At 41.9% G+C, this 13,469-nt stretch overlaps 1 protein-coding gene and 1 long non-coding RNA gene across 2 annotated transcripts in view; one reads left to right on the top strand and one right to left on the bottom strand.

The window, feature by feature from the left end:
* DSTN (destrin, actin depolymerizing factor) overlaps positions 1-10,696 on the bottom strand; it is a 37,207-nt gene extending 26,511 nt beyond the window's left edge. Inside the window, exon 1 of the mRNA XM_041733138.1 lies at positions 10,546-10,696. Within this exon, the coding sequence (XP_041589072.1) occupies positions 10,546-10,548 (3 nt within the window). The 5' untranslated portion in view covers positions 10,549-10,696. The remainder of the gene's footprint in view (positions 1-10,545) is intronic.
* A 158-nt stretch (positions 10,697-10,854) lies between these two features.
* Positions 10,855-12,324, top strand: LOC121478222. The gene is made up of 2 exons (XR_005984437.1): positions 10,855-11,067; positions 11,923-12,324. It is a non-coding gene; the product is annotated as an uncharacterized LOC121478222 (long non-coding RNA).
* Positions 12,325-13,469: the final 1,145 nt, after the last annotated feature.

The following is a 13,469-nucleotide window of genomic DNA, read 5'->3' as shown; positions in this document are numbered from 1 at the left end:
CTGAAAGAATAAGCATATATTTAATGCCATCTAGAAGAGAATGCGCTGAAGGTTAATACTTTGGTTGAAACTGCCATTACAACTAAATTTTTCTTCATGTTCTTCAATGTACATACCTTATATCATAATCAGATACAAAATTAAGGTATTTTAAAAATGTATGGTACCTTTGGATGAATTTGTTATTCCTCAAAGTTCTAAGAACCTCAGTTTTTGCCAAATAATTGCATTTTCAGTTTAACTACCTGATACCTCAGGTCTAAATCTTAAGAGTTATCCTTGATATCTTTCTCTTATGTCACACACCCAAATTATCAGTAAGTCCTGTCAGGTCTACCTCCAAAATACATATTCAACCTAATCACTCCTCATTATCCCACTTCTAACAATCCTAATCCAAGCTACCACCATCAACTGGATGAATAACAGCAATAGTCTCAAGTCAGGTTTTGTCCCCACCTGCCCATATCCACAGGAATAAATCATATCTCATTCTACTACTTAACACCTTAACTCTGTCCCACCATCACATACCCAATAGCTTCTTAGTGCAATCAAAATAAAATTCAAATTCCTCACCTTGGCCTATAGACTCTTCCTGTTCCAGCTCTTGCCTACAATCCATTTCCTGCTTTTCTATCCCCCCTTTACTGAATTCCAGCTACACAAGCCTTTTTTGTCCCCAGCACATCAAGCTCATTCTCTTCTCAAGGCCTTTCTACAAGCTCAATGGCCTTCTCTAACAATTTGGCTAAAAGAAGCCAACTCTTCTGGTACTCCCTATTGATTACACTATTTCCTGCATACCTCTTAACAATTCTGACACCATCTTGCCATTTTCTTTGGTTTTATCTCTCTCTCTCTCTCTCTACCATATTAGGATAGAAGGAAGGAAAGGACTTTTTTAGAACTATATCCCCCTAAAACCTGGATCAGTTCTTGGCATATAATAATTTCTCACCTATTTATTAAAAAAAAATTGAGTACTATTCTAAACCTTGAGAGCAATGAAGAAATGTTTGATTCTACATTAATTTCTCCAGGAACAATACTAAGTGGAAGACAAGATATTTTTACATTAAGAATTAAATCACCTGAGATATCACCTCACACCAGTCAGAATGACTAATATCAAAAAGACAAGGAATAACAAGTGTTGGTGAGGATGTGGAGAAAAAGGAACCCTCATGCACTGTTGGTGGGAATGTAAATTGGTGCAGCCACTATGGAAAACAGTATGGAGATTCCTCAAAAAAGTAAATATACAACCCAGTAATTCCACTTCTGGGTATTTACTAGAAGGAAACAAAAATACTAATTCAAAAAGATACATACATTTCTATGCTTATTGCAACATTATTTATAATAGCCAAGATATGGAAACAACCTAAGTATCCACTGATGGATAGATGGATAAAAAAGATATGGTATATACGAAATATTACTCCACCATGGAAAAGAATGAAATCTCGCTATTCCTGACAACATAGATGGTTCTAGTGGGTATTATCCTAAGTGAAATAAGTCAGACAGGAAAAGACAAATACCATATGATTTCACTTACATGTGGAATCTAAAAAAAAAACAAAAACAAAAAAACAAACAACAGAAATTGAGTCATAAATACAAAAAACAAACTGACGGCTGCCAGAGGGGAAAAGAGAGGAGATGGGTGAAATAGGTGAAGGTGATTAAGAGGCACAAGCTTCCAATTATAAAATACGTAAGGACAGATATGTAAAGCACAGCATAGGGAATACAGTCAATAATGTATGATGACAGTAACCACTTATAGTGAGCATTTCATAATGTACATAATTGCCAAACCTTTCATTATACGCCTTATATATCTCAAAACCAATAACATAATGTTGTATGTCAGCTATACTACAATTTTTTAAGTCACCTGAAAAATAAAATTTAAAAGGCAATTGTAAAAAGAAGTTGATCATATATAATCCAAATAAAATAACATTAGTTTAAAGAAATAATAAAACAACTGGAAATACGTTCTAATGCACTCCTTCCACCCTTTTCATTTTATCTACAATTGCTAAAGCATGTGATGGTGTTACCAGAATATTAAGAAAAAAGACTGTTGATCTAATTAGGATCTAAAGTTGTTTAATGTAATTTCATCCAATACTGATAAGCACTTTACTATATAGGAAGCATTGCTTTTAAACTATTTGCGTGCATCACCCAAACTGTCATGACAGTAGTTACACCCATTTGGAGGAATGATGAAACTGAGGCACAGAATAATCAGTAACTTATCTAAGGCCATAGTTAATAGGTGGCAGAGCCAAAATTCAAAAACCCTAGGCAGCCCCACTCTGAGCCCATGCGCTTAACCACTTCTCGGTATAGTTTAACAGAAATGATAACAGTATCTACCTCATCGGTTGCTATAAGGATTGAAAGAGAGAAGGTATAACACAATGCCTGACACATAATAAATACTTAGAAGTTCTCTAAGGCATTAATTCTTACTCTTTCCTTCATTTGTTAGGCTTTCAAGTGCTTTTCCATGGTTCAGGATGTCTCAATGAGCACCAAATACCATTCAGTTTTCATTTTTTTAGGGGGGAGGGGAAGAGGGAGAGAAAGAATCTTAAGAAAAGTCCACACCCAACATGGAGCCCAACTCTGGACTTGATCTGATGACCCATGATATGATAGCCTGAGCCAAAATCAAGAGTAGGATGTTTAATCAACCGAGTCACCCAGGTGCCCCCATTCAGTTTCATTCTTAAGGGAAGAAGGGCACTGGCATTTACTGAGAGGTTTGTCTGTATGCCAGAATTATTTTAAAGGTACTACTCTAATAATATGTCTTATCTTAAAGGATTTTCACTGTAATACTCAAATCAAATTGTAATGCAGTATACAAAGGGGAGGTATATTCAATTAGTTTAGTACTTAAAACTCAATTCCATTGTATTAAAAAGTATGTGGGAATAGAAAGTATAAAAATTAAAGAAATTCATATCCATGAGAACCTGTCCCTGTTATAATTACAAATGCCCTCTCAATCACCCATTCATGCTCTTTCAGGAACATTTGTTGTGGGCCTACCATGAGAGAGGCATCTTGCTACTGAAATACATAAACCCTGTCTTAAGGAGATCAATAGCTTAGTTCTACAAGGTATCTTAATAAGTACCATAAAAGGAATTCATATGCTATCTTAGTACTCCTTCGTAGACTCATGCAGAAATGCAGAGGACTAACACAGTGTTGGTACCCATGTTAACTTCCCTTTACAAATTAAATAGGCTAATCCACAAAGTGTGAGGCTGGTTCATTAAAGTTGCCACTAACTACATGTGGTTTAGTGAGTCCATTAAATATCGCTAGTGTGACTGAGGAACTGTATGTTTAAATTATATTTTAATTAACTGAAATCTTATTTTTTTTTAAAAATATTTTATTTATTTAGTCATTAGAGACACACACAGAGAGAGAGGCAGAGACACAGGCAGAGAGAGAAACAGGCTCCATGCAGGAAGCCTGATGTGGGACTCGATACTGAAACCCCAGGATCATGCCCTGGGCTGAAGGCAGGTGTCAAACCACTGAGCAACCCTGGCATCCCAATTAAGTGAAATTTTAAGTTGATTATCAATTCCATTACTAGAAAACTTGTAAGCATGCTCTGAGCAACTCAGGCATGTGAATCTACTTTTCAAGTGTAAGATATATATCTAGATACCTATCAAATATTTCCAATGAAAATTGAGCATTTGAATTGAGATGTGCTGTAACTGTAAAATATATACTAGATTTCAAATAATTTATATGAAAAAATGTGAAATGTCAAAATTTTATATTGATTAAATGTGGACATGATATATTGGGTTACAGAAATTTCACCTTTTTTGGTACTTTTTTAGTGGGGCTATTAGAAGATTTATAAGTAAGTACACATGTAACTTGCCTTTTATGTCCTTTTTTTAAACTTGCATTTTATTTCTATTCTATAACAATGGTTTCAAGATTACTTACAACATTTTTGTAAAATTTTTTTAAAATTTGGGGGATCCCTGGATGGCTCGGTGGTTTAGCGCCTGTCTTCGGCCCAGGGCGTGATCCTGGGGTCCTGGGACTGAGTCCCACATCAGGCTCACTGCATGGAGCCTGCTTATCCATCTGCCTGTGTCTCTGCCTCTCTCTCTCTCTCTCTCTCTCTCTCTCCCTGTCGTAAAATCTTTAAATAAATAAATAAAATTTGAGAGAGAGAGAGCACAAGTGGGAGGGGGCAAAGGAGGTGGGAGAGGGAGAGACAGAGAATCTCAAGCAGACTCCACACTGTGGAGCCCAGTGTAGAGCTTGATCCAGAACCCTGACATCATGACCTGAGCGGAAATCAAGAGTCAGCTGCTTAACTGTCTGCACCACTCAGGCACCCACTTACAACATTCTTAAAACAAGGTTTCAATGATTTGAGAAATCCTCAGAGCTCTAGAGCTTCAAAAAAACTGACGTAACAGATTCTTTTCTAGCAAACTGAAGGAGTCTTACCTGTATTTGCCTGCACTTTAGTTTTAGCTCTATCAGTACACAAAAATTCCACCACCATAAAAATGTACCACATGAAACCATTTTACAATAAACACCAATTTGTTACAGGTGGATGATTTTTTTTTTCTGAAAACATGCTAATACAAGAATACGGGTAGGAAACTCATCTTTCTTTTCTGTAATAAGGCAAACAGGACTAATAACCTATAAAGTAACACAAAAATATGGAAAAGAGTACATAGTCTTTCTTTGATGTAATCCAAAAGAACACATGACAAATTAATTTCAAATGTAGGGTTCCTGCTATCTTATACACTGAGTTTGTCTTTGAAGTGCTCATCCTATGCCCAGTTACAACAGAACAAGAATTCTCTGACACTCCTCTCTCATGCTAAAACCAAAATCTCAGCTTTTTCTCTGCCTTTTCATACTTTCAACTACAAATTAAAAGGTGAGTTTTAATCACATTTTTATTTAAGTCAACTGTTTTTTAAAGATTTACACAAAAAACTGACTCTTCAATTTTAACATACCAAAGCAAATCAAGGAATAGGGTAAAACACATAAGCATTACGATGCCAACTACCAGAAGAGTTTTTAAAGAGTTAAGAATCACTCTAGACTAAAAACTACTCAATGCCATGGAGGATCTTTATACAGAAGACCCCAAGATGAATTAAGTAACTCGTTTGTCAAAGTATTACTGAAATGAACCAATCTGATGTTTATTTTGCTATACTTCTCCCAAAGTAAAATTTCAAGAAAAATAAACAGCAACACAACAATGCCAAGTGACAACTCACTTCCAACATCAAGACAAGGAGGCAGGGAAAGATAAAAAACTGTGATTAAAATATTTCTGAAGTGTTAAGTGTAAATCTTTTGAGTGTGTCTTTCATGGACAATGTAGAGAGGGATATACTACAAGGGAAGGAAGCTCAAATTTGTGAATAACAATCTTCTACTCCTTTAGTAGGTTTTGTGGTTTTGGTATGTAAATTGCACTACAATAAAGAGACTATGCCTAGTTACTTTTCGCTCTGTAGATAAAAGCACCTTATATGTGTTAAATCCACAGTTTTTCAAGTTTTGAGACTTTTTTCTAATTTCAAATATGGTGTTCATGGCAAAGAACTTAGTTATTACTGAAATAAAGTTACATTAACATAAAAATGAAAAAGTCTGGAGTCTTCCTGGATAGTAAGTTAAACATCAGCTCGATTTAAACCAATTCTACTGATGAAAAATAGTCATAATTATTTGTTTTGTTTCTTTTTTAGTAGACTTTCTTTTTTTAGGGACATTTTAATTTTAAGTTCACACACAAATTGAGTGGAAAGCACTGAGATTTTTCCATATATTCCCCTGTGCTTGTTTGTTTTTAACATCTGGCTGGATGAATTACCCAAGAAAAAGAAAGAGATAAGTAGAGGACGTTAATCTCCATGGCCTCTCTCAAAGATGGAACTCTATCCTGGATCATTCTGCATTCCACCACTACCAGGGCCTGACAATGTCAAGTGGCTAGAATGAAGGGTATTTAACTTCTCTTACTTAGCAGCTTAAGAGGCATGCAAAAAATGGAGGTTCTAGAGAAAGATATCAGCCCTCAGTATGCAGTTCTGACATTGACAATCACATTCTTAAGGATTTTAACACTGGATTTACTTTATGACTCCACAAATAAGCCTAGATGAAGACATGATGAGTACATAATGTCAGGTTCACCAGATGGACATGCATGTAAAAACACAGGCTGCGATAAACATAAAAAGATACTTTAGTACTAATGAAGAGAAATACAAATTAAAAAAAAAAATTGAAATACAAATTAAAAGTTATTTTCACACCCATCAGATTGGCAAAGGTTTTAAGATTCATAATACCAAGTGGTGAAAAGAAATGGAGAAACAGGCTGATAAATGTAGCTGGGATGCAAACTAGAACTACTTAGAGTAAAAAATATAAACACACACCCTCCAATCCAGGGCTTCCACTTTTGGGTCTATACCAAGAACACACTCACTGGGGCAACATAAGTAACATAAAATATGGAAACTCTCAATTGCAAAACTGTTTACATAGACAAACGAAAGATAAAACGATGAAAAACTGGGGAAATGTTCATCAATAGGGGAATGGATAAACTTACATAGTCACAATATGGAAACTATTTAGCGGTTAATATAAAGAACCATAGCTACAGTTAAAACCAAAAATCATCTCCCTCCCCCCAAAAAACTCGCCAAGTTGCAAAAGGATACCTAAAGCATATAACATTTATACGAAATTTAAGAACACTTCAAAACCGTATATATTATTTTGGCTGCAAACATACATAGCTAAAGATCTGGAAATATCAATGAGAACGAAATATTTTAATTTCAGTTGATTATGTTAAAGTTCACCTGAGCCTTGCGCTCCTGGAAATCAGTGATGGTTAAGAAATCCACTTCCATCATTTTGCGTTTTGGGAAACTGGTAAGAAAAAGATCCTGCCCTTGTTTATTGTGATAAGACCTGTGTGGTTCCTCAAGACTCCCTGTTTTACTTGCCCCAGGTCCTTGTCTTTTTTTTTTTTTTTTTTGAGACATTCCTTATTAACTAATGTTCTCCCAATTGCAATAGCCTTAAAAAAGTCATCTCCTTAATTGACCAGTACATTACGTCTTTGACACAGGAATGGTTATCTCTGGGGCGGGAAGAGAATGGGATGCAGAAGAAGATGCAGATTTAGCTGTAATGGTAACATAGAAACCTGAAATACAGCAAAAAAAATATTTTCATTTTTCATACAAAAAGACTTGTTATTTCTGCGTACTCTGCTTAACATGCTTCAAAATTAATTTGCAAATTATGTTAAAACTTGATGTGGAGTCAAAAAAGGTCACAAGTCAATCAATCCCTTACAGTCTGTTTTTCATGTTAAATAGGCACATGAACACACGCCCAACCTATTCCACTACATTACTGTAAGTAAAGGTATTTTTCCTAATCATAGTGGTAGAATGCATTTGTAATTCATCCTGAGCCAATTAGCTCAGTTTGTTACAGCAGTTTCCCAAAACGCAAAATGATGGAAGTGGATTTCTTAACCATCACTGATTTCAGCAAGGCTGAATTATCATACAGACTTTTACTATTTCAAGGTCAACATTATACTCCTACTCCCAGAGAGCTATAGAGAGTATGCTATAAACGTCATATGCCATTGGTTACAAGAGGCACTAGGCAAGTCTATGTGTAATGTCTTGATCCTTACCCAACAAAAGAACTACTGAGCAGATAAACCTAGGAACTTAATGGTAGACTAGTAAATAATCTTTTTAGGAGGACACCGGCATGTTCAGCGCGCGTGTGCGCACACACACTCCAAAGTTTTGTCTGGAGTGGGTAGATGGGTAGATGTGGTTCCTGTGTAGGCGGGCTTTTTTTTTTTTTTTTTTTTTGGCACGGTAAAGTGAGATTCTGAAAACATGAAATCTCATCTGAAAGTGCCCAAAAGTGATCTTTTGAGTTGGGTTTCAAATTGCTTTTATTCCCAAGTGCTTCCAGAAAGCTTGGTGAGTACCAGAAGTGATTTTATTAATGCAGAACAAACCTATCAGCAGCTAAAAAGAATTCCACCCCCCCACCCCCCCTTCAGAGAAAACTCAAGTAGGGGTTGGGGAAGGGCAGAGGGAGAGGAAGAGAATCTTAAGTATGCTCACACCCAGCTTTGAGCCCAACCGAGGACTGGATCTCACAACCCTGAGATGATCTGAGCGGAAATGAAGACGTGGATGCTTAAATGACTGGTCAACCCCTAAAATTTAACCGTAACAACAACCACCAAAAACTTTAGAAACTTGGAACCTCAGTTTAAAATACAGAGGTAGAGTGCTAAAATCTAGAATAAAAGATAAAAGAACTTTCAATCTTCATAATACCCTCTACTGGCCAACACTGAAAGGAGATGTTCTGTGCTCATAAGGCTAACAAAAGTAACCCTTACAAATGGTCCGTCTGTATTCTGAACTCTATTTGCAAGCATCCAAACAACAGGAGCTTGTAAGGTCTTCTTGACCTGCCTAAGGCCAGTAAGTTTGAGATGTATCTAAAACCCACTTATGTTTGTTTGTTTGTTTAAGATTTTATTTATTTATTCATGAGACACACACAGAGAAAGGCAGAGACACAGGCAGAGGGAGAAGCAGGCTCCTTGTAGGGAACCCAACGTGGGACTCAATCCCAGGAGAGGGAGTGGGGGGATCACGACCTGAGCTGCAGGCAGATGCTCAACCACTGAGCCACCAGGTGCCCCCTAAAACCCACTCATCTTGATTTTAGTTCTCTTCCTCTTGCAAAAACCATAAATAAAACAGACCCTTTCTTCATTTTATTTGCATGCACAGAAATGTGAAAGTTAAGCTTGAACTAAAATTTAAGGATTTAACTAAAGTTAAAATGCCCGGTCTTGGGATCCCTGGGTGGCGCCGCGGTTTGGCGCCTGCCTTTGGCCCAGGGCGCGATCCTGGAGACCCGGGATCGAATCCCACGTCAGGCTCCCGGTGCATGGAGCCTGCTTCTCCCTCTGCCTGTGTCTCTGCCTCTCTCTCTATCTCTCTGTGACTATCATAAATAAATAAAAAAATTAAAAAAAAAAATGCCCGGTCTTGTTTTCAAATAGAAGATAACGTCTGTATTATAAAAACTCAAAAAAAAAAAAAAAAAAAAAAGTCAAATCAAAAGAACCTAAAGCAGGCTCCAGCCCACTTCAAGGCAGTTTCATTAGAGTGGATGGTCTTAAATTTATGAGACCCTTAAATTAAATCAAAACCCTTAGATTAACTCTTTCAATATAAAGTAGCATATACAGTGTAATCTTACAGAGATCTAAAAAAGTCTTAAGACGCTGCTCCTCTTTGTAGCTTACAGAATTAAACCAAAGAAGAACAGAAAACTCAACACTATTAAATTCCTACTACATCTACTTAGTCAAGAAACTACTGGTCAATCTCTTTTTCTTCCTTGCACTACCTTAAGAAAACCAAAATTGCCATTCAGCGAAAACATTCTGTATGCCAGTAAACTGGTACCAACTGCTTCCAAGCAGACAGAGGCAGTAACAGCGTAATATTTCTAGCAAAGTCTGGTAAGCCTTTGCCTGCAAATCATTGACCAAAAATGGTAACGGCGAGCGCAGACTAAAGAAAACGACAAAATGTTCTACTTTATGGTGCGGGTAAGAATACTGTTTTAGACAGACAGTTTAGAGTGGAAAATAAGTGAATTAAGCCAAGCGTCCATCCCCTGTAAGAGCATATTTACTGTTCAGTGACTAGGATAATTCAACGCGCCTTCCAAAGGCTGTTCCATTCGCTCTTACTAGCATCCCGGCATCATGCCCACTGCTCGCACCCGAAGTTCTGCACAGCCGAACAGTTCGCTTTGGTAAAAGAAAATGTCTAAGCTTGCGCGGAGAGATCGGGCAGGGAGGGGTTAAGGGAGCAGCCGGCCGCCCGACGAGCGCCGCGGGAGCGCCGCGGGAGCTGATGGCCCGATAGGACCGACAAAGCGCCGCGAGGCCCCCCGTTCTAATGCTGCCGCGGTCGAGCTCGCGGCGCTCGGGCCGCCCTCTAGGGCGTTCAGGAAAGGCCTGATGTTCCGCAGGGGACGCGCCGAAGCTCGCACGAGCCCCCGGCCGCCCGGCGCCCACCAGCCCCGCGCCGCATCCCGACGCCCCCGCCGCGGCCGGCGGACTCCGGGGGCGTCACCGCGGGGGGGCGGTGCGCGGTCCCGGCAGGTCGTCCCAGGCCCGGGCGGGGGGAGCCGCGGGCGCGATGCTCCGCCGGCCGCCGCGCAGCGCAGCGCAGCGCAGGCGAGCGACGCAGCGGCCCGGAGCCGCCCGAGCGGCGAAGCCCAGACGCCCTCCGGCGCCCCGGGGCTGCAGCCGGGCTCGGTCCCCCGCGCCCCAGCCCCGACCGCACGCCCCGCCGCCCCGGCCGCCTCAGCCCGCGTCTCAGGCTCCCTCCCACTCACCATCTTCGCCGCAGCGGTCGGTCGCAGGGACGCGGAAGGGGAGCCGGCCGGCGCCGAGTTTGCAGAGCGACCTCCGCACCGCAGAGCCAGCGACAGACCCAGCGAGCAGGCGACGCGCGGCGCGAGCCTGCCGGGGGGCGGGGCGGGGCGGGGCGGGGCGGGGCGGGGCGGGGCGGGGCGCGGGCGCGGGTGCGCGCCTCGAGCCCCGAGCCCCAACGCGGCTGCGCACGTCACGCGCTGCCGGCCGTTGCCACGCAACCGGCGGCCAGGCCGCGCCCCGCGCGGAGAGCGGGCGGAGGGCTCTGCCGCGTGTTCCGGCGACGGGGGGCCGCGCGCCGCTCTCACCGGCTCAGGCCTGTGGGGTGGGGCCTCCCTCATCTGCTCGGGACGAGGCGGCAGAGACAGGGATGGCACCTGCCGGCGAGGACCGGGCACCCTCAACCCGCCGGGGGGGGCGGAGTCGCGTCGCGCCCCGCCCACTGCGCTGCCGCTGCCCTAACATGGAAGTAGCCACCTGGCCAGGTGTGCGCCGCGCTGGGGCGGGGCCTGGGAGGACGCGGGCGGAGGGGCCATGGGGGCGCGAGGGGGGAGGAAGCGGGAAGACGAGGCGGGCCGCTTCCCCGGAGCGGGAGACCGAGGGAGGACCCGGGGAGCCCGGGCGCGGGCCGCGGCGCCGGGAGCACGTCCCGCATTTTTTACCTACTTTGGTGCGATTCCCGCCGTCCTCCCCTGATTGGCCCAGCCCGGCACGGCGGGCCCTCGCGTGAGGGAAAAATCTGCACATTTTTCCTTCTTCCCCAGGCGACTGTGGCCATGCAGAGTACTCTGTGAGTCACCGCTAATTTCAGGTCTGGAAAAAACAAGGAGTGATTTATTTATCTTTGGGAACAGCCGGGGCAGGAGGCGCGGCGGTCCGCAGGGGTGTGGCTGGGAAACGGTGGCGTGTTCCGGGGACGACGGCGCCAGCCCCGCCGCTCCGTTTTGGGGGCTTTTAATTTAGGGTTGAATTTTTTTTTTAATAGACGGTTCCATCAGAAGCACAGTTTTGAGAGGGCCAGAAGGAATCGCAGTGTTTTTCCTGAGGCCGTTTTTGTGGGCAGCGAAGGGAACAAAGAATTTACAACTGGCATGATTACTTAGTTTAAGTTTTACTTAATTTAGGCTACCGAGAACATCACGGTCTCTACCAAAATTATTTTATTTCTCCAAATGTGAGGCTTTGGGACAAGACGGTGTTGTGTGGGTGTTTTTATCTTTTTTTTTTCTGGGCACTATATGAAATCTAGACTATTGTGTGGCTTTTGTTCTGCCGATTCAACATAGAAACTTATTTCTCATTACCCTCCTCCTTTTTTTTCTTTTTTAATTCTTTTCTAGAAAGGAAGTAAGTTTGTGGCAATTCTAAGCCTTTACCACCTGCTATGAGACTTTTGCAGACTAGAGCAGTGCTCTCAAGATTGAAGAAGAACTTAAAAAAAAAAAAAAGATTGAAGAAGAACTTGGTAAAGATTTGGGTGTCCTGGCCCCAGAGTTTCTGACAGTATATCTGAGTTAAGACGCAATAATTTGCATTTCTAATAATTTCCAGATAATGCTAATATAATAAAGCTGTTGGGCATCGCACTTTGAGAAGAAAGAACCCATCTGTATACAACTGCAGCTGGAACTTTTTGTTTCTCTCCAAGGGACTCAGCGGCCCCTCCACTTCTAAAGTCCTCAAAGATTTCTAGTGCAAAGTTGGCGCCTGCTCATTAAAGGATAAAAATCTGCCGGCTTTCACCTCTCGCCTGCATTTCATCCTTCACCCTACCACCATGTTATATCCTGATATAAGAATCTGATCTTGTCACTTTTCCTGCTTAAAATTTTCTAAGTCTTCCTAAGCAGGCCATTCTGGCCCTTCTGCCTCTGGCCTCAGACCTCTTCTGCTCCGTCTCCCACATCTCCCAAAGTGCTCAGTCTTCTTTCAGACTAAACTTCTCATTCCAGAACCCTTATTACTCTTTCTAGCTCCCATAATTACGGACCTGTTAGTGTTTCAGCCAGGAACGTTCCTATTACCCTCCATTCTGAAGACCTCTCACCACTTCTCAAGGGATCATTAGTGGTTTCATCTATAATCCTACAGTTCATTGCTTCTCAAATCCTGATGAGCACCCAGATCACCTGAGGACCTTGTTAAAATGCAAATTCAGGGGCTTTAGAGGCTTGGTCTGGTCCTCAACCCATACTTTGAGTAGTGAGGTATTAGGATTTTCCCTATGTTAATGTAGCTCTGTAATTGTTTATATAACAGTTGCCACCACAGCCAGTTTAGACTGAGAGTTCTTCAAGGACAGGGGCTGTTTAGGATGTACCTTAAATGGATTTTCATAGTCCCTGATGTATAATAGGTGTTTAATACATGTTCAGTAAGTGAACCAATATCTAAAATGTTTTACAATATAGAAAGCAAACTTCTATATCACTTCACTGTAACCTACAATGAGCCTCCATTTTTAAGAGGCCAATATACTTTAACCTCTGCCTTTACACGTAACTTTTCTAGATCTTTCTATCCTTCCTCATGCCACAGAGGGAAAGGTTTTACCAAAAGTTCTCCTAAATATGAGATGGATCTATTCCATGTCAAAGTTAGAACATTTAAAAAAAAAAAAAGTTAGGGATCCCTGGGTGGCGCAGCAGTTTGGCGCCTGCCTTTGGCCCAGGGCGCGATCCTGGAGACCCGGGATCGAATCCCACGTCGGGCTCCCAGTGCATGGAGCCTGCTTCTCCCTCTGCCTGTGTCTCTGCGCCTCTCTCTCTCTCTGTGTGTGTGTGTGTGTGTGTGTGACTATCATTAAAAAAAAAAAAAAGAACATTTTTCACATTTGGTATGAACATATAGGCACTTTCATTTAAAACCAATAATATGAAGGGTGCCT

Source organism: Vulpes lagopus, chromosome 18 (assembly GCF_018345385.1).
Source record: "Vulpes lagopus strain Blue_001 chromosome 18, ASM1834538v1, whole genome shotgun sequence".
Classification (NCBI taxonomy): Eukaryota; Metazoa; Chordata; class Mammalia; order Carnivora; family Canidae; genus Vulpes; species Vulpes lagopus.
The sequence above is the reverse complement of the archived record's forward strand: the minus strand, read 5'-3'. Positions and strand labels throughout refer to the sequence as shown.